Here is a 27242-nt window from a genome sequence, read left to right on the forward strand (position 1 = left end):
TAAATATTTTCCAAAAATAAATAATATATGGTTAAAAACAAAAATCAGAAGTGGCTCAGTGAGAAAGCTGACAGCATTATATTCTAATTCAAAAGGAATATACCAGGCACTCTATGGAACTGGGGCTATGTCAGCAAACAAGGCAAGGCCCATTTCTCAGAACAGAAGGAGCAGTTGGTGAAAGCATAGAGGACCTAAGTTTGCACTAAGTGCTGTGAAGGTAAGTGGAAGCGGGCTTGGAGAGCAGGTGTAGCACCTCCTACTGCAGGGGAATGGAGAAGCTTAAAAAGAGTTATTATATAACCCATTAGTTTTGCTTCTACATAGACTGTCCAGGGAACTGAGAATAAAAATGTGTTCACTGTAGCTAGGTGCTGTGGTACATGCCTTTAATTCTAGCACTGGGGAGGTAGAGGCAGGCAGACTTCTGTGAGTTCCAGTTCCAGAACTGCCAGGGCAGTTCTCAAAAAATAAACAAAAATGTATTCATACAAAAGTGTACTAGTGTCTGTGGGTCATTGTTCACAAAAGCAAAAGCAACCTAAATGCCCATCTGCTGTTGTTGAACTATAAGCAAAAACATGCTATAAGCTCAGAATGGAGCACCAGTCAGCTGTACAAAGGGACACCAATCCATGCCACGATGAGGATGATGCCAAGTGAAAGCAACCAGGAGGAGCTGTATGTGAAACACCCACAACAGGCACACATGCAGAGACACAGCACATGCTAGTGAGCTGTGGCAGCATTAAGAGTTGACAGAATATTAGGAGAGTTCACGGTTTCTTCAAGACTAGAGGTGAAGATGGGTGCCTGCCTAACTGAACACACTGAACTACTGTCAACTTTAACAGAGTATGTTTTATGGTCTATGAATCCTATGCCAACATGAACACATCTAGGAGAGAAAACATCCAGAGGAAGAAAAGAAAGTGGGAAGAGTGGGCAGTGACCCCAGCAGACGGGTCCAAATGCAGCGAGCTATGGTGTGAGTGCAGATCCCACAGGAGCCTGAGACTGCAACAAAATGGGAGTTATTCTAACTATCACTGAAACCAGAGGGGCATGCGGTGATGTCTGCTGCGGGGTGGGGAGTAAAGAAGCCAGCAAGAGCAAAGAGAGGGGGCCCATCCGGAAATACTGCAGCAGTCCAGGCAAGAGTGGGATTTTCCAGTCAACAGGCAGAGGGCATGAGGATGACCCCAGAATTTGTCTGAATGAAGGAGAAAATGAAATGGCCAGCCACTAAAAGGGAGGAGGCTCAGGGAAGACTGCAGGGAAGCAAGGGCTCAGGTTAGCTTCACATTTGAGGTGCCTAATGCTTTAGCACAAACAAGGCTTCAGCTTAGCAGAGGTCCAATCTGACATACATAGCATGCGGCAGACATTTAAAGCCATATGAAGTGCAGGAAGAGGGTCAAAGGACAAAGCCTTGGCATGCCAACACACCGGTACTTGGAAACAGAAGATCTCAACAAAGGCTGCTGGATGACAGCTGCCTTTTAGAGGAAAAAGTTCTAACCAACACCCCCCATCTCCCAGATTTCAAAATCTAACCAAACGGAAATGGAGATCATTACGCTAAATGAAATGCGCTAGATGGAAAGAAATATTGCATGTTTTCTCTCATACGTGAAACCTAGATTTGAATTTAAGTACATGTTTACATATGTGTGACTGGAGTCATGAATGAATAAAAGGGGCCATGAAAAGGGAGAAAGAACTTGAGAGGTAGAGAAAAGAGAAAGCACTGGAATATGCATCACGTGAAAGCGGAGGGAGGACTTGAGAGGTAGAGAGGAGAAGAGAAGGCATTAGAGTATGCATCACATAAAAGTGGAGGGGGGACTACCTGGGGAAAGAAAGAAACCAGCAAAAGGAGGCAGACATGGGGAGAGTGGATAAAAAAGCAGAATGATATATACCAGGAAAATGCCCAACGAAACTCCTTACTCTATAAGCAAGCCAAAACATTAGTAAGGACATTAAAGATACAGCCAAAGAAATACAACATCATGAGACCCAAGTGTAATTACAGAACTGTCTAAAACTGCAAAGAGTGGAAATAATCTGAAGCTACCATTAGCGGGGGCTGCAATACAGGAGGGACTGTAGATGCACCACCAGGGAAGGCTTTGCCAAGCCGACACACAGCCAGACACATATAAAATGTGTTTACGCACTTATGGGTTGTCTCTAAAGTGGACATGCAACCTGCTACTAGATACCCTTTGCAAGGCATCAAAAAAGGTTGATCAACTATGATACAACTAGAAAGCTACAGGATGCCATTATCTCTAAACAAGATGAGCGTAAAACTGTTCAGAGTAAACGAAGCAAGGGTTACCTGAGGGCTGAACGCACATTTTATATTATTTCATGGGCAGGGATCTACAGCAGGACTGCAGGGGGGTTTCGCCTTTGCTTTTCTGTTGGGTCTCCTAAGTATTTTTATAGCAAGCATGTTCGCTGTTGTTACTGAGGGAACATAGTAAACGATATTTTGGGAAGAAATGCAGAATATATAAAAATCCAAAGCTATATTCTTTCCTTCTTCTCGTTTTTAAGCTACCAAGACTCCAGACAGCTAAATCTAAACTTGCGTGGTGACATCTATAATCCCAGCAACAAGGAGATAGAGGCAGGGAAGACTGTCTCAGTTTCAAGACTAGCCTGGATTACATAACAAGACCTTGTCTCAAAACAAAAGGAATCTAAGCGTGGAAAAACAAAATGTTCAGAGAGACTCTTTAATCTAGCAATAAAGATACTTGTCAAATAAATTAAAATGGGTAGAAATACTGTTTTATTGAAGAAACTCACATCTACGTCACTTTCAGTTTTTAAGAACTCCTAACAGCATCCAGGAAGAAAGCACATACAGACTCAAAGGAGCAAGACAAGTGGGCTGTGAGCACTGCAGGACCGCGGCAAGTGCGCTCCCTCCTGAGGAAACAGGTACACCATAAATAAGACTTTCTTACTTTACAAGAGGGAAGAACCAAGATCCTGTTTTGAGGTGTATGAAATACAAAATATAAAATACTCTCTGACCCAGATGAGCGGGAGGAAATCCTCCAACACCTCAAGTCTTATGCAATAAAATCCAGAGGTCTGTTGAATCCGCCTTTCCGATTCATGTACTGCCTATGATAAAAGAAAAAATTAATTTTTAAAAAATTTGGATCTTATTTTTAAAATATAATAAAAACATACTTCAAGAATTCAAACTAATACTTTTTAAAACGTTTTATCTGGGTGTGATGGTGTGTGCCTATAGCCATCGGTATTGCAAGGGTGGGGTGCATGCAAGGGTTGTAAGTTCAAGCCCCGCCTGGGATACATATAGTCTCTGTGCTCAAAAGCAGGGCTAAGGGGCAGGTTAGTTGGTAAGAGCATTTGACTTCCAAATATGTAAAATAAAAAATGCTAGGCATGGCTGTGTGTGCCTATAACCCCAGCAATGGGAGGGCGGAGAGAGCTCACTGCCCAGTCTAATCAGAACTCTGAGCTTCTGGTCTGAAAAGCCTGCCTCAGGGCAATGACAGGCAGAGCTACCTGCTTACATGTATGCTGGAGGGAAATTTTAATACATCCGAATTCAAACAACAAAGACAGAATATTTCACAGTAGCCAGACTTGGTGGCACAAGTTTGTAATCCCAACATTTGGGCGACCCAAGGATTCGGTCATGGTTATCTTTACCTATGTCTCAAAAAATGGGGACACACACACACACACACACACACGAGTAAACAAGCAAGCACACATGTACAAACAGTATGGAAAAGTTCAGCATTTCCTAAATATACAAAATTATCTTGTAACAATTCTCTTCCAAATATGAAACTAATTTGAGGTCAAGCACAGACATGGCACAGGGACCATGCATACCTGTATTTCCTCTTCTGAGACACGTTTATGGCATAGGCATTTACAGAACCATCTACCTTCTTCCCCTGGAGAGAAACAGAAATGCCATATTAAATATCTGGATCACAGAGGGGGATCCTGTGGGTACAAACATTTGGGGCTGGGGATGTACTTCGTGGTAGGGTGCTTGCCTAGCGTGTACCATCCTCAGCACCACAAAAAAAAAACAAAAACAAAAACAAAAACAAAAAAAAACGAAAAGCATTCGCAGTTTTCACGTGATGTACAAGGTATGCTGAAAAAAGAAGCAGATTCTAACTTCCTTTAAAGAATCTTTTGAGGGCCAGAGAGATGGCACAGTGGTTAAGAACACTGGCTGCTCTTCCAAAGGACCCAGCACCACATGGCAGCTCACAGCTGTCTGTAACTCTAGTTCCAGGGGATCCAATGCAAACAAAAATTAAAATGAAAAAAAAAAAAGAATCTTTTAAAATGAGAAAAAAGTTCTCATATTCCCTGGGCAGTGGTAACGCACACCTTTAATCCCAGCACTAGGGAGGCAGACACAGGCGGATCTCTGTGAATTTCAGGCCAGCCTGGTCTGCAGAGTGAGTTACAGGTCAGGCCCCCAAAACTAAAGAGAAATCCTGTCTAGAAAAACTACAGGAAAAAAAAAGTTCTCATATTCACATATTTGGCTCATAACATTCTCCAACCACGCTGGGACAATTTTCTACATGTTTAATTCCCATTTCTTCACAGAAGATCGAATCTTTGACATTTAAATAAGGAGTTGGAACTTGGAGCAGGTACAAGCTGAGCTGGTGCTCTTGGCTTTTCCAAACACATACCTTATTGTGGTCCATACTCCATGCAATCACTTCACTCCCATTCCCACTTGCTCCCATGTTGTTCCTCGTGTCTCAACTGCCTTCCCTGCCCCCATCCAGCCTTGAGCTATTTGGGTGCTGTCCATTGGTCAAGCCAATTCAAATGATCCAGCTGCTGAGAGCACCGTGTTTAATTCTTTTCTAACTCCTGAATAGTAACAATGTCAACTGTGCCTTCCCTCAAGTACTGTTACCCTTCCATGCTGTGATCTCTCTCCTGAAACCGCAGGCTGCTGCTTTTTGTCTGTTAGTGTTGAGAGGACTCCAGCTGCCTGGGCCAGCCTCAGTGTGTAACTGAGGATGACCTGAACTTCTTGATTCCTCTACACAAGTGCTAGGGTTATAGACATGCGCCACCATATCTGGCTTGAGGCTGCAGCTTCTAGATGGACCTTGTACTCTCAGGGCCTAAGCTACTGCACTTTCAGAAGTTTAGAAAAGCCACAGCTCAATGAAGTCACTGCAGCAAACACTGGCACAACGTTAAGCTCTTCCATTAGGAACGTGGCCTATTGGTGTGGAACATCACTGGACATCTGCAGGAGGGCAAAACCTACGATTCTACTACTGACGGTGTGCACAGGGGAGCCCACACATTTGAAATGGAACTAAGATAAATACTTTCAATTAATTTTCTTTATTTCTCTGTGTGATATTATGTGTGTGCATGTTCACGCAGGTATATATGAACATGTTTGAGCATTCATGTAGCGGCCAGAAGTCTATGTTGGGTGTCTTCCTGAAGTGCTCTCCATCTCCAAAAATTTCTGTTTTGCTTTTGTTTTTTTAAGACAGGGTTTCTCTGTGTAACCGTCTTGGTTGTCCTGGAACTCACTCTGTACACCAGGCTGGTCTCTAACTCACAAAGATTCACCTGCCTCTGTCTCCGAGTGCTGGGATTAAAGACCCACCATGCCAGGCCCTTAAATTTTTTTACACTTATCTTTAGCATGCATGCTGTTCACAAGCAGACACACCACCAAGCCATCTCGCCAGCCTCCCACCTTACCGCACGGGAACTTGGGAACTCAGCTGGAGTGGCTGGCCACCAAGCTCCAGGCATCCAACTCCCATCTGTGTCTGCCCCGTCCCACTGGTGGGGACCTGGCAGTTTGTAGGCACTGGGTCCAAACTCACAGCCTTACATGTGCAGTCAGGGCTTTACCAACTGAGTCTCCTAAGCCCCAATCTGGACTGATTTTCTACTATTTTCATTGAAATTTCCAGGGAGGATCTGCAATACTGAAGAAAACTGCTGAGGGTGTAACCACTTGAGTTCCTAAGAACAGGCAGTAGACAGACCTGAGAAGACTAGCCTCACAAAGGAGCATTATGCTGACTCTTCACTGAGCTCAGTCTGCAGAGGCTCACCTATTCTCTGGAAGCTTCTGGAGAGGTGCATTATCACCAACTCTATTCTCATGCATTACATGTTGGGAGGAAAATTAGCCACTAGTAAAAATAAGTAAACTGAAATGCTTAATAGAAAGGAAAATGAAGCCGGGCGGTGGTGGCGCATGCCTTTAATCCCAGCACTCGGGAGGCAGAGGCAGGCGGATCTCTGGGAGTTCGAGGCCAGCCTGGTCTACAAGAGCTAGTTCCAGGACAGGCACCAAAGCTACAGAGAAACCCTGTCTCGAAAAACCAAAAAAAAAAAAAAAAAAAAGAAAGGAAAATGAATGAGCCGAGGGGCTTTAGCTGACAGACATGAAGCCAACTACACATAAATGAAATTAACATCTATATGGGGTCATTAGAACATAACCATGTGGGCTAGAGAGACAGCTCAGCGGGTAAGAGCACTGGCTGTTCTTCCAGAGGACCTGGGTTCAATTCCCAGCACCCACATGGCAGATCCCAACTGCCTGTAATTCCATTTCCAAGAGATCTGATACCTTCATACCAATTCACATAAAGTATATATATAAAAGAAAAGGAAAATAACCATGTATGGCTAGGCTGGGCAGTGGCTCAGTGGTGCCTAAAGACCTATCATGCACGAGCCAAACCAGACCAAAGAAGAGCCTGGCCCCGGCTGCTCCCATATCATACACTACACTGCATTTTGTAGCACCTAAGAATATTTACTTAGGCGGTGGTGGCACACACCTTTAATCCCAGTACTCGGGAGGCAGGGGCAGGCAGATCTCTGTGAGTTCAAGGCCAGCCTGGTCTACAGAGCTAGTTCCATTGTTATTTGTCAGATGCATATTCATAATGAAATACATATTATAAAATACTCTGAATAAAAGAAAGAGGACTTGAGCTAGGTACCCGAAATTCTAGTGCTTCGGAGGCCGGAGCAGGAGGGTCATGACTGTCTCAATCGACAATGCCAACCAATACAGATAAGAGGATTTGGTAAATTCAAAGACAAGAAGCTGAGATGTTAATAATAGCATTAAATTCCAAAATGGGGTTTACAAAGCCACCGCAAGAACAAGAGTGCAGAGAGGAAAATGTTTCAAGATACAGTTACAAGAAAAGTCAGAAAAGGACTCTAACAGCACAGGAAACAACTCCAAGACACTGGCAGAAGGGGATACACAGAAGAAAGCTCTGTGGTGGAGGAACCTATCAGCAGGCTGAAGAGTCAGCCAACAGAGGGGAGAAACAAGAACCCTTGCCAACTACACATGAAGCAGAGACTTCACATTGAAAGTATATACAGGACTGCAACAATTCAACACCAAAAAAGAAAGAAAAAAACATGTAAATTGTAAAAAATAAATTAATTAAAAAAACATGTAAATCAATAAATGAGTTAATGAGCTGAATGAGACAATTCCCAAGAAAATACACAAATGACCAATAAACATTTATGTTTAATTATCAGGGAAATGTAAATTAAACCTACATCTTACACTGGTCAAAATAGCTATTATTAAAAACCACAAATCACAATCCCAGAGAATTTAGACAACAATGAGGACACTAAGAGAGACTTCCATACATCTAATCTACATGGGAAGTAGAAAAAGACAAGATCTTCTGAGTAAATTGGGAGCATGGGGACCTTGGGGGAGGGTTGAAGGGGAGGGGAGAGGCAGGGAGGGGAGCAGAGAAAAATGTAGAACTCAATAAAAAATCAATAAAAAAAGAAAACCTCAAAAACTAAAACAACAACAACAACAACAACAACAAAAAACCCACCACCAAATGGCAAGGACTGGAGAGGTGGCTCAGCAGATAAGAGCACTTACTGTTCTTCCAGAGGACCCCAGTTTGGTCCTCAGCACCCACATGCAGATCCCAACAGTCTATGCTCCAGTCCCAGGGGATCTGGCATGCACTATTAGCATCTTCAGGCACCAGGCACGCATGCAGTGCAAGCCACACCCACAGTCAAAACACTCATAAACATTCAAAGAGAAAAACCCCAAATCAATTGAAAGTAAATAAAACAAACAACAATCTATCAACACTTCGTGCTCTAACAAAGCCTGCCTAACAATCAGGGGGTGGAGCTAGCCACTAGTTAACCATAGAGGTCTGGAGGTCTGTATAGACAGACAGACAGGAAGTTATATGGCTGGGTAGAGAGGAAGGAGACAGGAGCTTGCCCTTTTTTTGGCTGAGGAGTTAGTAAGGTAAGAGTTGGCTGTGGCTTGCTCCTTTGTCTATCTGATCTTTCAACATTTCCTCCGATATCTGGTTCCAGGTTTTTATTATTATTAAAACCAACTAGAACTCACGCAACAACAATCAATACTGACAAGAATACAGGCAAAAGGAACGCTTCATCACTGTTAGTGGGAGTGTAAACTAGTACTCTCCAAGTCTGTATGTAGGGTTCCCAAACCACTAAAAACAATAGCACTACTGAGCAATGAATTCCACGTTCTTCCCATCACAGAGATACTAACACATCTATGTCTGCAGCTACACTATTCACAATAGCCAGGAAACAGAACCAGCTCAGATGGTCATCAACAGATGAATGGACTAAAGACACATAAACTGGGCATGGTGGTGCCTGTCTATAAATCTGACCACTTTGGATGTAGACGCAAGAGAATCAGAGTTCAAGGTCTTTCTCAACTCTATAACAAGTTTGAGGGCAGCTGGTTAAGTGGTATCTTTTCTCAAAAAAAAAAAAAGTGACTGTGAACTAAAATCTTTGCTTCTTAATCTGGGAGCTCAGGTTACTAAGGCAGGATTTCAAGTTTAAGGCCAGTCTATCCATGCTACATTGTGAAACACTGCTGAAAAAGAGCAAAAATCCCTTGCTCTATAACATCTACAGGTTCTAATCATTTAACATGGTTAAGGACAAAGGACCCCTCTGCGTCTGCCCCAGAGCCCAGCACCAGGCGGTCACTAGCAGTTGTGAAGTTCCCACCATGCACCTTGTGTTCCTCATACTTGAACAACTTCAGAGCTGCTTCTTGTCTGTCTCACCGCTCTCTGCCCTAAAAACTGATATCCTCTGGGCTGGAGAGAATGTAGCTTAGCATGCTTCTGTATGTGCTTAAACCCCTCAGAAACTGTCTACAGCAAGGGACGCTGTGGAAGAAGTTATGAGTGACAGCTAAAGAATGTGGAAACCCAGGAGAGATGTGACGACAGACAGCCGAGAACACGTAATGGTTTCATCTTTTACTTACTTTTGTGGAGTCAAAAGAGGCAAATCCCATTAATTTCATCATTTCTATTTCTTCCTCTGTTTTACCCTCCAAATCTTCCTCTGCAAAAAAAAGTTTTTGAGGTCTTATCATTACATATGTGGATGCACAGAAATGTACATCCCTGTAAGTGAAGAGTAGCAACAGATTTGAAACATTTCAGCCCATTAGCACAGAACATATAAAAGGGGAATCTATCAAGAACAAGAAAAATTGCTAGCCGAGCAGTGGAGGCACATGCCTTTAATCCTAGCACTTGGGAGGCAGAGGCAGGAGGATCTCTGTTTCAGGCCAGCCTGGTCTACAAGAGTGAGTTTCAGGACAGTCTCCAAAGCTACAGAGAAACCCTGTCTCAAAAAATCAAAAACAGAAAGAAAGAAAGAAAGAAAGATTCCTATTAACTCCGACACGCCAGAATGTCCACCATGTGCTCTCCAGAGTCTTTGACAACAGATATGACCACATCAAGTTTTGAAGATTTTCCCCAAATACAATTATTTTTATGTTTTTAAAAATATCTTTCTTAACACAGAACCAACACACACTAGAAATTCAGTAATGAATAATTAAAATAAAACTTCAAGATAAAACACAACGAGCCCTAAAAAAGATTAATATTTACATGTACAAAATTACCCTTCTGTTTTTTGAGACAGGGTTTTTCTGTGTAGCCCTGGCTGTCCTGGAGTTCACTTTGTAGACCAGGTTGGCCCCAAACTCACAGAGATCTGTCTGCCTCTGCCTGCCCAGTGCTAGGATTAAAGACGTGCACCACCACCACCCAGTCCCCAAATTTACTTTTAATGACTGAAACTATCTAAACAAGTCTGCTTATCCAGTAGCATTACCAGTAATCTGACGTTCTTTGCTCTTTATTTCTTTAGTTTCTTTCTTCTCTTCATCTCTTCTTTCTTTCAGTCGAGAAGGGGAAGGCGATGTGGACCTATGACGCCTTGGAGACCTAATATTTATCAAGTCAAAGTGTCAAACACACAGCAGGAAATTTTGTTGGTTTGCACAGTTAGTTACCATGAGCCCAACAGGTGAAGGCTGGACAAAGCCAGACCAGAGAAACCAGAGTCCGTTCTGAGGGCAGACGGGAAGGTTCTGCCTGGGCTCCGGTGGCTGAAAGAGGAGCTTTATCAGTACAACCAAGGTCAGAAATGCGCCACCAGACAGAAAATCTACCTTCAAAATCCCTAACGGGGCCAGAGAGATGGATCAGTGGTTAAGGGCGAGTACTGCTTTTGCAGAGGCCTCAGGTTGGGTCCCAGTCACCTGTAACTGCAGTTCCTGGGATCTGACACCTTCTAGCCTCCATGGGCACTTACAGGCATGCATGTGGTACACGTAAAACACATGTAGGTGTGTATATATGAGTGTGTGCTCTCTCCCCTACACACACAAATTAAAGATATTTTTTAAAAAGTTTGTGATGGGATTGGTGAGATGGTTCTGGAGGTAAAAGTGTTTGACAACCTGAGTGGATTCCAAGGACCCATGCAGCGGAAGGAGGAGAAAGACTCCCAAATTGTCCTCTGATGTCTGCATGCCTCCCCCCCTTCAAATGTAATAAAAAAAAAAAAGTGAAAAAAGGCTTAGGTTTCTAACAATCATACAAGTCCTCCTGAACAGCTACTGACGTTTTTGAAGAATCCACATCTACCACCCTGCTAAGGCCACCTGTTCTTGATTACATACTCAAATTTCTTACGCTACCAAGCACCATGCTAAACGGTTTTCATTCATTGTCTTCCACTGCTCTTAAAGACAACTCTCTTGGGCTGGAGAGATGCTCAGTGGTTTAGATCCCCAGCTGCTCTTCAAGAGGAGATAGCTTCCCGCACCTACCCCACAGCTCACAACTGTCTGGACTTGTTTCAGAGGATCTGATGTACCAGGCACAGGCATACACAAAGGCCAAACACCCATACATAGGAAATAAAAGTAAGATAAACATCTTTTAAAGACTATACTCTTATGAATGATAATTAAACCATTTGCCTAGAGTACAGAATAAAGTGTGATTTAACTCTGCCATTCCCTAAAACTGGAAGTCCCCTTCTAAGTGATAAAAGCAAAGTTATTGGCATCTCCCAGGCTCTTTCTGCTCTGCAGCTTTGTAGGCAAGCTTCTACACTCACCTGGAGCGTCTTCGGTGTGGGGATCTTGAGCGGCTCCTTCTGCGATCCCTCTCCCGGGACCTGGACCTTTCTCGGCGCCTTCTTTCTCGATCCCGGGATGTGGACCGGGATCGCCTACGCTCTAATACAAATACAAAAATAGCAGAGCCGAACATTACCTCAAACACCTCTAGTAGTCACGATGAAAAACTAAAAAAGAGCTGGGGGGTGGTAGCGCACGCCTTTAATCCCCAGCACTCGAGAGGGAGAGGCAGGTGGAGCTCTGTGAGTTCGAGATCAGCCTGGTCTACAAGAGCTAGTTCCAGGACAGACTTCAAAGCCACAGAGAAACCCTTTCTCAATAAATAAATAAATAAATAAATAAATAAATAAATAAATAAATAAAAAAGAAAAAGTCAGCCGGGCATGGTGGCCCAGTACTCAGGAGGAAGAGGCAGGCCGATCTCTGAGCGCTCAAGGCCAGTGTGTGAGTTCCAGAAGAGCCTCAGCTACATAACAGAGAAACCCTGTCTGTCATGAAGAAAAAAAAAAAAAGTAATTCCTAGGCATAGTAACACACACCTGTAACACCAGGACTGGGTAAGTAGAGGCAGAAAGGGCATCGTTCAAGGTTAACCTCTGCTACCTAAGGCCCTGTGTGGAAGAAAAGGGTGAGGGTGTTGCTCAGGAATAGAACCATCTGCCTAGCAAGTGAGAGGCACTGGGTTCCGTTCTCTTCGTCACACACACAGTAAAAACAGCCCACAAATCACATTAACATTTTTTGACCCAATATATCAAAACTACTAACATTTCAACACATAATCTCACTTAAAGTCAGGCAATGTGGTATATATGTTTAGAATCACCCCATATTCTGTTTATAGAATAGCTTACTATTCAATTATATTATCTAAAGAAGCATACTTTTAACACAAAGTTTTGTGCTTTTTGAAAATATGATTGTATATGAGGTCCTCCCAACATTTCTTGTACTAATTAGGGAATTGGTCAAAATAAAAGATAATGCTACAAAATAGGTATTTTCCCCCAAGGAAACCCACTATCTGTTGCAAATTTACAGAACTTCAAGGGCTCAATTTGCTTGAGATCCTGGTTGTCTAGTAAGAAAATCGAGCATTCGCCAGTTGAAGACGAGTCTTGTTCTAAACATCCAGAGACTCTAATTCTAATCCTTTAACATGGCTTAGGGCACAGAAACTCTGAGTTTCCCACTATTGCGCCTTACACCTGCCTCAGTACTGTACCTTCGGGGCAGGCGTACAGAAGACCGGTATCCAATGCTAAACACTTCCAACTAATGGCCTGGGCGGGGCACTAACATCCAGTAAGCATTTACGAGCCCGGGCAATCACGTTAGTTCTCATAATCAACTCTTCAAGGTAAAGTTAGCCACGATGATTACGGGAACTGAACTAAAAGGAAGGTGGGCTGATTTATGCACGGTCACCCAGAAGCTAAGCCAAGGAACTGAGGAACTCCATTTGAGGGCCCCGGCCTCGCCCCATCCCGCACTCTCTCGGTCCCTCCGGGCTGAGGACGCAGATAGCTCCTGTCACCATCCCGAGCCGCACAATGGACTCACCCCTCCGCGGGGAGCGGCTGCGGCTACGACCCATCGGAGTCCTACTCCTTCGACCGCCCCGGAAACAACTCCACAACTTCCTGAATAGCCGGAAGTTGCGTCTGCCCACCGACTGGAAACCTGCGGGGACGCGCTGCGAGGGTTCCGGATGCTCCAGCAAGCCGAAGGCGTTGAGTCCTGCTCCGGTTGCAACTCTAGGGCCCGAACTGACAGGCACTTCTGTTTCTTCAAGTTCGTTTGTTGTTGTTTTTGGTCGTGATTTTCCCCTTTGTCCTCCTGGAGAACTCACCTAGCTGCGTATCCCTACACTCAGTGCAGTTCTCTTCCGTTTCCCCAGCGGTTCTCCAAACGTGTAGAATACATCAAGCTGAGCCTGGCGGTGGTGGTGCACGCCTTTAATCCCAGCACTAGGGAGGCCTCAGAGGCCGGCCAGTCTCTGTGAGTTTGAGGCCAGCCTGGTCTACAAGAGTTAGTTCCAGAACAGGCCCCAAAACTACAGAGAAACCCTGTTTCGAAAAACAAAACAAAACAAACAAAAAAATACATCACACCAATTCTTTTTTATTCATGTGTTTTGGGGATAGGTTTCACTGTGTTGCTTTCCTTTTCCTGGAACTTGCTGTGTATACCAGGCTAGTCTCAACAGATTCACCTGCCTTTTGCCTCCCAAGTGCTGGGATTTCTAAACGGCATGAGCAATCCATAGAAACCCGTAGTTACTTTTGCTCGGAACTCTCATAAGAAACAATACACCAAAGGTCGCAGTCAGCTTTATGTTTTCTCAGATGAAAACACTGAAATTGTGTCCTAAACTACTGTGGCGGTTTTAAGAAGTTTTATTGTTGTTTTATTTTTATATGTACGTGGGTGTCTCCTGTGGCTAGCAGCCTCCCGACAGCACGTGTTGAGAAAACGAGCAGCAAGTGCTCTTGCTTGCTCTTACACCGCTGCACTCTGCTGTCTCCTAGTCCCAGCTATGGCCTTTCATGCGTAAAAGGCTCTAATATCCTGTTCTATTTCCTCAAAGAACCCTCCAGAAACTTCCATAACCTTCAAACCTTATGATGCACAAAAATAAGGAAAATGCCTCCCTTGCTCTATATTCATCATGTAAATTTAAAAAAAAAATACAGATTTTGATGCAGCCTCCTTAATACCGGTTCCCAACTAAACTAAAATTTCCACCATGAGACCTGAGTCCATATTGGGATTATGACATAATGTGTGTCAAGGTACAGAAGAGAGGGTTTAAAGGATCAGGAGTCTCGGTCTTTGAGAAGGAAGATTTAGGGATAAACAGTACTAACAATTGAAGTCACTGTCCATAATGAATATAGGGGAATTAGAGGAAGCTAAAGGCTGTGCATTGGAGGTGTAGGAGAAAAACAAACTGGTAGTTAAAGACATCGTCCCCACCCCCACCCCCACCCTGCAGTCCATACAGGACACACCCAGACACCAAATTCTCAGCCCAAAGGAGATTTATTCCCCTGGGAGGGGGGTTGCCTCCAGGGCTGCAAAGACAGTAGCCACAGTAGCAGGTGTTTCTGCAGGAGGGGGTTTTAAGGAGGAAAAGGTGAAGTCTCAGGCTGAGTTGGTAAATCTTGATTGGGCATTAATCAATGAATTCTGATTGCAGGAAAGAGTCAGTGGCCAAATAAGGGAACAGACATTGGGGGCAGGCTTTGGGAATGTAGCTAACGGTTTTCAGTGAGGGAGAGGAGGGTAAGAGACAAAACCTGTCAGCACCATATTTGCCATGCTTGGGCCTGCTAGAGCCTTTTAAAAACACTTCAAGAAATCTCTTCCGACCTTCAGAAGTGGTTGGGAAATATGATGGAAGTTGGTTTAATAAACTTTTTTTGAATGCCTGTTGCGTGTTGGACACTGCTCTACTTCAGTATGGGGGGGGAGATGAACAGCATGGTCTCCGCCTTTAAGAGGCTTGCAGTCTTAACTATGGACGTAGTTACGGGATGTTTTCATAATGTGGTAAGAGAAGATAACGTCCAGTGTGTTAGAAAGGGTAAAAGGCCATTCCGCCTGATCTGATCCAGGAGGGTTTCTGGGAACAGTATTCCTGAGAGTTAGGATTGCCCACTGTGTTATGTGCTAGGCATTATGGTGTGAATACACGTTTTCTCACACATATGCACACACATGTGCATACAGGTGCCATGCCAACACCTTTACCTGCTTAGCCACCTCACCAGTTGAGTACATACCTTTTGACAACACTTATTGAGAAAGTAAGGGTTGGTCTGTTTGCAACACTCATGACATGATGCTGTCCGTATGGAAGACGCAGAGGGCAATGAAAGGGTGCGGCCTTTACCATGTGAGGACTCCTGCCCCTAAATGCCTCCCTATCACTTCAGGGGAGCTCTTTCTGTATACGCTTACTCCAGTCTGAAAACCTGATTATTCTTTAGCTTGTGGGAAAACCTGAATTCTATTTTATTGGTTGAACACAAGCCAGGCATGGTGGCAAATCATGATGGCAAATGCTTCCAGCCCAGCACGCTGGAATCAGAAACAAGTAGGTCTTCATGAGTTCCAGACCAGCCTGGTCTACATACCAAATTCTAGGCCAACCAGATACATGGGATACATGGTTAAGGTTCTGTTGTTCTCTCTCTCTCTCTCTCTCTCTCTCTCTCTCTCTCTCTCTCACACACACACACACACACATAAAAAAGAAAAAGAGAAAAAGTATGATGACATCTAAATAGAAATTTGGGGCAGGCATTTGACTAAATGCAGACAAAACCCAAGACCTGGGGAAGAGGTCAGAAATAAAGATAGGCGAGGGATTTAGGAATCACAGGAGCTCAGGAGATTGTCCTGAGACCAAGGGTGGCCCCAGGGGGGCAAGTGGACTTAACTCAGAAGAGGAACGGTCTGCAAGGAAGCCAATCACAGTTGTCAAGTATGGAAACACTACTGGAGCACAGTATATCAAAATCCATGGGGACAGAGTTCTGAGAAGGAGCGAGAATGGCTTATTCGTAAAGAGACCAGCAAAGAAGCCTGTGGATGCTGCCCTATGTGTAAGGATGCGCAGATGAGGAGGCTGCCCTCAATGACCCAGGACTTCCTGACAATCTACAGGAAGGCAGAGGAAGGGGGATATGGGGAGCAAGTCCTGAGACCTCAGAGGTAGGGGCCTGACGCCAGGACGACAGCAACAGAAGCTGCAAGGGCGGGCAGTGGGTTCTTCATGGAGAGCCGCAGAAAGCAAAGCTCTGCTGACATCCTGGTCTCAGATACTGAATCGGGGTCTGCACTTCTGGCCTTGAACTGTGGGGAGAACACATTTCTGTGGTTTTAGGCTAATGTCTGTGGCAATTCAGTACAATAAGGTCAGGAAACCAAATCCATTAACACAACAGGGAACCTTATAAAATACCTGAGTAGGATAGGAACACTAGCGAGCTCCGTGCATTCATCTTTATCCATCTAATAAAAAAAAAAACCAAACCAAAAATCTGTATAATAGGGTAAAGAAAAACCACAACCATACCAATAAAATGTACAAAAAGCATTTGACAAGATTAAGTAAAAGATTTAGAGAATCTTGACCCAAACCTTGGCCACTGCACACTAACTCTGAACATCTTTGATTTAAACATAGACTGCAAAGGTATGGAACATTTAGGTGATAACATAGGCCATCTTTGGAATTTCCTTAGTCCGTCCAGCTGTGGAAAGGTGGCTTACAACAGAAATTTGTTACTTGCAGTTTTGTAGGCTGGGAAGTCCAAGGTAACACTGTGCATCTGGTGAGGACTCCTGAGTTCTGGCTGCTGCCCCGTGATCCACTGCTTGCTGTTTACATGTATAGTTCGGCTCCTTCCTATCTATCCCTGTTGGGTTGCAGTTTGGGCTCTGCCAGGAAAGCAAATCCAATCCCAGCATCAGCTATGATGTTGAATTGCACTGTGTTATTTTTTAAACTGGGGTATCTTCTGTCTTTACTCCATAGCCCGGGCTGACTGGGACTGAGTACGTAGCTAAGGTTTTCCTTTTTTTTTTTAATTGTTTTTGTTTTGTTTTTTGAGACAGGATTTCTCTGCAGCTTTGGAGCCGGTCCTGGAACTAGCTCTAGTAGACCAGGTTGGCCTTGAACTCGCAGAGAGCTGCGAGTCTCTGACTCCCGAGTGCTGGGATTAAAGGTGTGCGCTACCACCACCTGGCACTCAGGTTGTCTTTGAACTGAAGACAGTCCTCCTTAGTCTCCTGAGCGCTGGTTATGAGTTGTGCAGGGAACTCCAGGGATGCAGACCTTTCATGAGCTGTCATGTTCCTGTAATTAACCCCAGTCAACCCGCTGGGGTTTGTAATGAGTCTTTTCCTGTTCCATCAGCCAGCTCCCAAATAATGACACGGAGACTTCTGATAATTTAGGAAAACTTGGCCTATAGCTTAGGCTAGTTCCTAACTCGTTCTTATAACTTAACTTATAACTTAACTAGTTCTTATAACGCGTCAGTGCCACATCTGGGCTGAACTGATGTTTGCTCAGATCATGTCTACAGTAGTTATTTTTGTTGTTGCTGCTGCTGTGACAAAATCCTAGCAAAAGCAACTTAAAGAAGGAAGGGTTTGTTCTGGCTCACAGAAGAGCTCATCATGGCAGGTAACACATAGCAGCAGGATCTTTTTTTTTTTTTTTTTTTTTTTTTTTATTTTTCGAGACAGGGTTTCTCCGTAGCTTTTGGTTCCTGTCCTGGAACTAGCTCTTGTAGACCAGGCTGGCCTCGAACTCACAGTGATCCGCCTGCCTCTGCCTCCCGAGTGCTGGGATTAAAGGCGTGCGCCACCACCGCCCGGCAGCAGCAGGATCTTGAGGTGGCTGGTTACACCACATCTGTAGTCAGGAAGCAGAGAGTGATGGATGCTTGTGTTCAGCCTGTCTCCTTTTTTTTTTGTGCAGTTCAAGACCCTGACTCATATATATATCATCCTCCACACCTCAACCTTATATAGATATAATCCCTCATAAAGAGATAAGTTCTGGTTTGTCGCCACGGTGATTCTAAACCCCATGAAGGTAGCAATCAACACTAACCATTAGTTAGTAACAAGCAACACTAACCATTTTGTTTCCCCAAAGTCATGCAACAGACAGCTAGTTTTGAATCATCTCAGAAGGTGATCTGTGTGATCTGGTCTGTGGCCCAGGGATGACTAGAGCAGGGGACACTGGCCTATCTTGACAGTCTGTTTAAAGGGCTGGAGAGACGTCTCAGTGGTTAAGAGCACTGACTGCTCTTCCAGAGGTCCTGGTTCAGCCATATGGTGGTTCACAAACATCCATGACTCCAGGTCCAGGAGATCGATGCCTAACATCAAACATACACGGTGCAGTCCAGGGAAAACATTCATACACAAATATCAACCTTTAAAAAATGAAAGGAAGTGGTTGGGGAAGTGAGTTTGAGACTGTCTGTGTGTGAATGTGCATGAGAAATAGAGTTCACTGACACTCTAGGGCTCAACTGTAAGGAGTGTGGCCTCGGCAATGCGGCAACACCAGAGAATAAAGTGTCACAATGATCAGTCATACTAGTCACCCTTACTGCACACCTATTTATCAAAGGACTCAACAGTAGAAAAAAGGCACGAGTCTGAGGGACACAGAAGAGGAAGTGCTGCAGAGGTGTGTCACGTGCAACGTGACAGCAGGAAGGCAGAATGGCAACCACCTGCCCACTGTGAGGGGAAAGGTCGTGCAGAAGAGCTTCCGGAAGGAAATGATGTAAGCAGAAATCAGCCAGAAGACAAGGGGAAATGTGTGCTGGGGGAGAGGTCTCTGCTCACTGCAGGGGAAGGGCAGGAGGTGAGAAAGACCTGTAGAGGTGGGACCTCGGGCTACCTCAAGGCATACGTGGAGCCTCTGCAGAGCTTCAGGGATGAGAGAGAAGTAGACTTGGGTTTCTTCAGAGAACAATTTGGGATAATACAGGGACTGATTGGAAAAAGAAAAATGCGCTGGGAGGTGGTGGTGCATACTTTTAATCCCCGCACTTGGGAGGCAGAGGCTGGCAGATCTCTGAGTTCTGGGCCAGCCTGGTCTATGAGAGCTAGTTCCAGGACAGCCAGAGCTGTTACACAGAGAAACCCTGTCTTGAAAAACAAACGAACAAAAATTAATAATAATAATTCAATATTAAACTATATTTTCTTCTTTACTGAATAAATAACCAGTTATTTAACAGTTAATAGAAAACAAAATCATAACAGAACTTGGCAGAGGCTATATATACACAGCAAGAGCTGGCAGGGCAAAGCCCCACGTGGTGGCCTCCTGTCGTCACCTGAAACCGCTTACACTTTATAAGCTGACAACCTGACCAGTAAAAGGAAGTAATCTTCCTTGTTGATCTATTCACACTTTAGTCCCCAAGATTTATAAAGACATATCTGAGTATAATTTTTGTTTGTTTGTTTTAAAGAAGGGTCTTGCAATGCAGCCCAGGCTGTCCACAATCTTGTGATCCTCCTGCCTCAGCCTCTTGTGTGCTAGGATTACAGGTGTATGCTGTTTGTTTTCGAGATGGGTTTCTCTGTGTACTCCTGGCTGTCCTGGAACTTGCTCTGTAGACCAGGCTGATCTTGAACTCAGAGATCCGTCTGCTTCTGCCTCCTGAGCACCGGGATTAGGCGTGCACCACCACTGCCAGGCTGTTTTCTTAATATATAAAGAATAAAGGATTTCTTATGCTGCAGAAAGAAAACAAACAGCAGCGGGAGAGGAAATCCCAGCCAGGTGTACACAGTGTAGCCTCTCACTGACCCAACCACTGCTTTAGAAATCTTTACATTACAATTCTGGGGGGGATAAGGCATTCAAAGTAGTTAAATGTTGAAAAAACAAGGATAATTTGTGATCATAATAACATATTACTGGGAAAGAAAAACCGCCAGGAAGTCAAAGCCAGAAGCAGGTGGGATCAGGCACTGATGATCCTCAGCGCTCAGCCTATCTGCCACCCGAGGGAGAACCCAGCCTTTCTTGTTTTCTAGGTTTTAGTTCACTTGTTTTTTAGAAACAGGCAAGCTGGGAGGTGGTGGAACACACCTTCAAACCCAGCACTTGGGAGGCAGAGGCAGATCTCTTTGAGTTCCAGGTCAGCCTGGTCTACAAAGTAAGTTCCAGGTCAGCCAGGATTGCTACACAGAGAAACCCTGTCTTGAAAAACAAAATAAAAACAAATAAAAACCAAGCGACCAACTCTGAAGCTGCTAGTTCCACTGACCCAGGTGACCTTCCCGCAGACCCCACAGTGCCTCAGAGCAAGGCTTCTCTAGCTCCTTTTCCCAGAAGCCACTGTGATTCAGTCTTCCAGCTCAGTTGTTTCTTCTCTTGATCTCTAACAGAATTCTGCTTTAAAACAAAATAAACACAAAGAACCAAATACTCGGGGAAAAAAACCTGAACTTTAAGAGGCAAAGAGAATCCTCGTTTCAGGTGAGGTTTGAGTCCACCTTCAAACAGGAGCGTATTCCTTTTCCAAATGATCATTTTATTTGAACAGATACATAAAAATGATTCCAATTTAAAAAAACTACTAAAAACATACATCAACCACAAAAGCACTTACTCTGACTGGAGGAAAATGAGAGTGGCTATTTTCAAAATAGCAATAAACACAAAGAACCAACGTATACAAATCATGACAGCATACATCTCATTCTTGACAAAAATAGGTTGTTCTAGCACGAAGGCTTTGCTCCAGCTCCTCCCACACATTCACCATGAATCTGTTTGCATGTGTGACTGACTCAAAGGCACTCAGTTCAGAGGTTAGAAAGTCCTGAGCTTAAGTAGGAAACAAGATTCCCAACTAAAATTTGAACATAAATTCCAACAACCAGAGAACACGAAATGTTTGAAAATGCAGTATTCTACATAAATAACTCATAACAGAGAACACAGAAAGTCAGACAAGACCGCGCACATAAGGTGAAGGAATGTCCTCAGAATCAAACAGATTTCCCTTATTCAAGTTTATTTCAAGTCCTAAAGCTGATTGTTGTTGTCATTTAAAATTGTAAGAAAGTTAAAGTTTAAAAAATATGAAAAATGCCCGAATTTAGATTAAAAACAAAAACAAACCAAACTGAAACAGTTCCTAAGCCTAGTCTCCCAGACCTCGAGAAGGGTCTGATGGGAAGCAGCGAGACTAAGGTCTCAGACTCAGCACAAGTCTCAACAAGCAACTGAAAAACTAAAAGACGGCGTTAAGGGGACCAGCTGAAAGAGCATTTATACCTGGCCATTCAAGCTATGCCCTTAGCATTCTCTTAACAAAACAACAAATTTACAGATGAAAAGGTGAAGCTCACTTACATCGGGCAGGTAATTCAAGCTCAAAATTCAATCTATATTTTGTTGCAAAGAAATGAGAAATTTACCTAAAGTAATATTCTACTGCTACTAAATTAAAGCGAGAGTTGATATCCTTTTAACATACATGGTTTGACAGGTACTGCCTTAGTTTACAATACGTTTTCACATGTGCATAGAGATGTGATGCGGGTGAGGACATCCCCTGCAGCGTCCATGAAGTCCATAAGGGCCCAGCACTGTTAGTCACCTTGGACGTGAACGCAGGAGGCTGTGACGTTTAGCTGCCCTCGACAGTTTTCAGAGTGCTCCCCTTCCCACGGAGTGCTTCCTTCAGTTTCCTGGGTTTTCTGGGTGACGGTGATTTTCAGTTCTTTTTTCTGGTGATATGTACAGGAAGTTACAGCAGATATACAAAGGGAAGACCAGAAGCCTGCTGTCCAAGTTCATCACCACTTGCTCCTATAAGACAGATGTGTGGGTTAAGACAGCTAGACAGCAACATTTCACAACATCTGTAAGTCTAGCTGAGGAGTAAGAAGGCAGCGCGGGGTGAGGCACTCACCACAGCTCTAATCGTTGACACATTTATGAGCTTGTTACCTGCATTTTCCTCACTGTTTAACCCCACACTGAGAACTAAGGCTGACAGACAGAGCAAGCTACTCAACAGGGCAGCTATTCTCTATCAAGCAGGGCACACAGCTCAAAGGCAGAGCACACTCACACTCAGCACATTCTGAGCTCATCACTACTTTAGCATGCACAGAGCTCTAGTTTCAACCCCCAACACCTGAAACAACCAACATACAAGTCCTCTGTGCACAGTGAACTGCTCACTTGACTTCAGTTTTTATTTATTTATTTATTTCGAGTTGACTTCAGTTTTTAATACACTGGTACCAATCACGGGACTAAGGCAGCGAGTCACTGCTGTCATCACCAAGCAGTTCCCGCCCTCATCTAAATCCCCCACTGTGCCTAGAACACATCACATACAAAGTATGTCATGTACAAGCATTTTGGGTTCACCTACATCTATGCACATGAAACAAAGACGGGTGATGAGAGCCACAAGGGGACCTCTGATGCTTCGGATCTCTCTGGACCTCACAGATCTGTACCCCAAGACCAGAGAGCAGAGTAAGTCCTTAAAGAAGCAACACTGAAATGACATTTCTCACCTAGCCCTGAGGGACAGCCCATGTGCTTCAGGCCTTCGTCATGTTGTTCTATATATTTTGGAGATGCTGTAAGCACTGTTTAAAGGGAGTATGAAATACCAATTTCTATGAAGATCAACTTATGCAACCGACTGACCAAAGTAGGCTTAAAGAGTAGAACTTTGTTGGGGATTTCACTGTGTAGCTCTGGCTGTCCTGGAACTCCTTCTGTAGACCAGGTATGTCTCGAACACACAGAGATCTGTCAAGCTCTGCCTCCCAAGTCCTGGGGTTAAAGATGTGTTACTACTGCTAAGAAGAATACAACTTTGTATTGGGGGTGTGTGTTTAAGAACATACATTTAGGTAAATGTATAGAAATTTTATTCAAATATAGGCCACAATCTCTCTGTACTCACCCCAAAAGGGAAGGCAGTATTCAGGAAAACCTCAGGGAGTAAAATCAGGACACTGTCATAATGGCAGATGGGAAAACTTTTGCCAAAAGAATGTCAGCACACATCTGACATTTGCCTTGGGGAAAAACCTGTCCCTTCAATTTGAATATAGGTTTACTAAACTTTTACAACTTTACTAACTTGATAATCTTGAAGCCACACACATTGATGATTAAGAAAAAAAATCACAATTGTGCACTGACAAAAAACAAACATAAAAAAATAAAAGCCCTGATAAAAACAAGACGTCAGGGGTCTGAGTACAGTTAAAACTGGCCTCAGGTAGGTCAAAGGGCTAACTCCAGGGAAAAGAGGAAGCTGATGTGGACATTGATTGACCCCAAAAGGACACCTCAATCTTTGGGTAAGCTACATTAATCCCTGGTCTCCAATTCCTACGGCACAAGATGGCTTCCAGCACCTTCAACCTTTTTAACTCCACCCTGTAGACTCCACTGAAACAGTTGCATGGTGAGGGGTCCTGCCGGGTCCACTCTGGCCTTGCATGGCAGCAGCACACACAACAGGTCCTTTCTACAGCAGGGCCTGCTTCCAGACAAGGAAGCCCACAGTCTGCTGTATGTGCAGGGTGCTACCTCACCCGTGTTTAAACCCATGCCCCTCTAACCTCCACTGGAGCCTTCAGGAGAGCAGCAGCAGTAACTCTTTCTTTCCAAGGCATCCGTCCTATGCTTCCGCTCATGGCCTTCATCTCCCACCCTGTTCCTGATGTCTCCCAGGTTATTTATTCTTTTATTTAGCTCCTATCTGACACAGCAGTCTTTGATCATAACACATACTCAGGCCGGGGCTTAGTGGGACAGTGACACAAACAGTTTTATAATGAAACCAAGTACATGTCTTCTGATTCACCAGTTTACACAGGAAGTCAGGAGCAAACAAAAATCCAATGATACTGGTAATCAAACAAATGAAAATTGAGGCCAACACAATTCAATCCATCCTTCCTTCCTTCCTTCCTTCCTCCCTCCCTCCCTCCCTCCCTCCTTCCTATAAAGACTTATCTATTTCCTATGTTTGTGTGTGCCTGACTGTGCCCTCAGGAGTCAGAATAGAACACTTGATCCCTGGACCTAGAGTTACAGACAGTTGTGAGGTGTCAAACATAGGTGCTGGGAACTAGATCCATGTCCTCCGCAAGAGCAGCAGGAACTCTGAACCACCAAGTCACCTCTCCAGCCCCAAATTCACTTTCCACATCAAGTGAGGGAGCAGAATGAATGCATTACTCCACCGGATGCATGCTCCTCTGCTGCTCAGAGGGTTGCAATCTGGCCACTGGGATACACATGTGCTGCTAGGAGTAGTGGCACACACTTGTAATACAGGGAGTCAGAAGACTGAGGCAGGAGAATGTCCAATTAGAGCCAGTCTGGACTAAAACAAAGAAACACACAAATAAATAATAGAAAAATGTATGTGGATGTGTATGTATTTCTTGTAGTAAAAACGTTAAGACAACTTTTACACAGTTAAGATGAGTGATCTAAATTATTCTATTTTCTATTTTTTCTAGTGCTAACACCTGTAACACAGGGAAAGCACACAAGTAACCAACTAAAAGCCTTTGCCTGCAGTCCATCACGCCAGCTCTATCTACCTGTACTGAACTCTCTCCACTTCCTTTCAGTTCTAAAGCGACCATCAGCTCTCTTGCCTCCTACCTCACTCACTGAGGCATCTTACGCTCACATTTTCAGCACAACTTTTCCCTGAGCTGTCAGTCATCACACCTCCAACCCTGAAGCATGGGTTAGGGCTTCTCCTTCTGAATTGTCAGCTATCACATCTACTCTCAACCGTGCAACAGGGGTTGGGGCTTCTCCCTCAACATCACACAGTGCTCTGGGATCATGCCAGAATGCTTCTTCTACTAGACTACACTAACACACGCTCATGTGGATTTCCTCCACCACAGGAATAGGACTCCACATGCAGTAGGAGCAAAAGCACTGGGCAAATAAAATGGGTAGTAGGTATGATTAACTTGGCCTGGAGCCTTTTAGCTTTCTGGCTGCTTTGAGCTGTGGCTGTTTGTTATGAAGTTCTAGATAGACAGTAAAGACAGACAATGCTCATTTAGTCCCAGGGCCAACAGGGAACTTTAGTGTAGGAAGACAGGGATTTGAGAGCCCTCGTTCCATAGCTGTTGAAAAGGACATTCCCACATCCTATTTGCCATGCCTGCGTCTACTTCTGTGGATCCGCAGTAGCAGTAGCGCTCAGGGCCTCTCTCACATAAGCCACGCCCTCTGCCATGAGCTGCAGCAGCAGCAGAAGTGCACAGTGGGACTGTGTGAGAGGTTCCTAAGGCACGTGAGGGCGCAGTATTGATTCTCCACGGTCCCTCAGGCTGGCCCCTCCAGCTGAGGAAACAGGGTTCTAAGTCCTTTCTGAAACAGGACCCATTTTTAGTGTGGTAGCTTCTAAAGGAAACAAACTTCCTCACCATTTAGCACTTCTACTTTTGTTTCTGAAAACAGTTCACTTTCTCATCCTAACATTTCAAAACTCATACAAGCACTTGAATATATGACATGAAAAATGACTGCAGAGAATATGGAGAATATTATGGATGTCTATCCTCTTCCTACCCAGGAGCACTAGAGGGTGGTCAGGCATCCTCAGGACACCTGCTGTGAGAGTAGGAATAAGCACCCAGGTGCAGGGCTTTGTGAAGAGACACCAAAGTCATCATTTCCTTACTGCCAACTCTTTCCCCTCAGATGATTTTTGTTTGTTTGTTTTGTTTTTTGAGACAGGTTTCTCTGTATAACAGCTCTGGCTGTTCCCAAAATTTGATTTATAGACTTCTAAGGCTGGCCTCGAACATACAAAGATCTATCTGCCTCTGCCACCCAAGTGCTGGGATTAAAGGCATGTGCTACCATGTGCCAGGTGATCTTTTTGTTTTTGTGCTCTCATCCAGTTTCAAAGGGTAGATAGAGTCCAGAAAAGCAGTTTTAGAACATCTTAAGTCTACACAGATTCATTTGTATTTCATACATATATGCATATATATGGACTCAATATAATTTTATGCATCATTTATTGAAAATATTGTTTCATGATGGAATGCTCCCTGTAGTGTTCAAAACACTTTAGATTTTAGTACAGCATTTTGGGTTTATCTAGAGAGCTGGAGTCAACAGAGCTCTGCAGAGGACCCCAGATCTAGAGAGCTGGAGTCAACAGAGCTCTGCAGAGGACCCCAGATCTAGAGAGCTGGAGTCAACAGAGCTCTGCAGAGGTGACAAGGATATTTTCACCTTTACTTTGAAAAAAAATTAACAAATTTTCACATCAAAATATTGTCATTTAATGTCAGTTTTAAGAGCTTCAAAGACTCCAAGCACACATATGATGCAGTACAGTGGCGAGCACACAAGCACACATATGATGCAGTACAGTGGCGAGCACACAAGCACATATATGATGCAGTACAGTGGCGAGCACACAAGCACACATATGATGCAGTACAGTGGCGAGCACACAAGCACACATATGATGCAGTACAGTGGCGAGCACACAAGCACACATATGATGCAGTACAGTGGCGAGCACACAAGCACACATATGATGCAGTACAGTGGCGAGCACACAAGCACACATATGATGCAGTACAGTGGCGAGCACACAAGCACACATATGATGCAGTACAGTGGCGAGCACACAAGCACACATATGATGCAGTACAGTGGCGAGCACACAAGCACACATACCTGGTCTTTTTCAAGTGTCAGTATTTGGTAGCCAGTTGCTCGACTGCATATGAGTTTTCCACTACTGTCAAAAGAAGCCAATCGCAATCTAGAATTTAAAAAAAAAAAATCAATGTTTAAGTGAAGACAAATATAAACAAATCCTTCCTCACTCTATTTTTTTCTCCTTCTATATTTCCCGGAAGTCTTATTTTTGGTAGGGCTGCAGACTGAGTCCAGGCCTAGGCAAACATGCTACCACAGCTACAGCTCCAACCTTTGGTTTTTAGGAACAGGTCTCATTATGTAGCTCAGGCTGGCCTTCAACCATGATCTTCCTGCTTCCACCTCCTGAGTGATGGGATTACAGGAGTGTGCTCAACACAAGATGAGTCCTTTATAAAGAATTTTAAAGTCTTTTCAAAATGT

The 27242-nt window shown here is 44.1% G+C and overlaps 2 protein-coding genes across 2 annotated transcripts in view; both read right to left on the minus strand.

The window, feature by feature from the left end:
• Window positions 1–2783: 2783 nt before the first annotated feature.
• Window positions 2784–13404, minus strand: Snrnp27 (small nuclear ribonucleoprotein U4/U6.U5 subunit 27). Its single transcript, XM_041639980.1, has 6 exons — window positions 13118–13404; window positions 11533–11653; window positions 10237–10349; window positions 9371–9450; window positions 3895–3959; window positions 2784–3147 (listed from the first exon to the last, which is right to left on the minus strand). Exons 1-6 carry the CDS (start codon window positions 13149–13151, stop codon window positions 3093–3095), a joined length of 468 nt encoding a protein of 155 aa, XP_041495914.1. The 5' UTR covers window positions 13152–13404; the 3' UTR covers window positions 2784–3092.
• Window positions 13405–20328: 6924 nt separating this feature from the next.
• The window catches only part of Gmcl1 (germ cell-less 1, spermatogenesis associated), a 42639-nt gene continuing 35725 nt past the window's right edge, over window positions 20329–27242 (minus strand). Inside the window, exons 13-14 of the mRNA XM_041643725.1 lie at window positions 26835–26922; window positions 20329–21932 (exon numbers count right to left, since the gene is read on the minus strand). Coding sequence (XP_041499659.1) covers window positions 21804–21932; window positions 26835–26922 — 217 coding nt within the window. The 3' untranslated portion in view covers window positions 20329–21803. The remainder of the gene's footprint in view (window positions 21933–26834; window positions 26923–27242) is intronic.

This window comes from Microtus oregoni, unplaced genomic scaffold (assembly GCF_018167655.1).
Source record: "Microtus oregoni isolate MIOR12 unplaced genomic scaffold, Mior012 000002F_ref0000024, whole genome shotgun sequence".
Lineage (NCBI taxonomy): Eukaryota > Metazoa > Chordata > Mammalia > Rodentia > Cricetidae > Microtus > Microtus oregoni.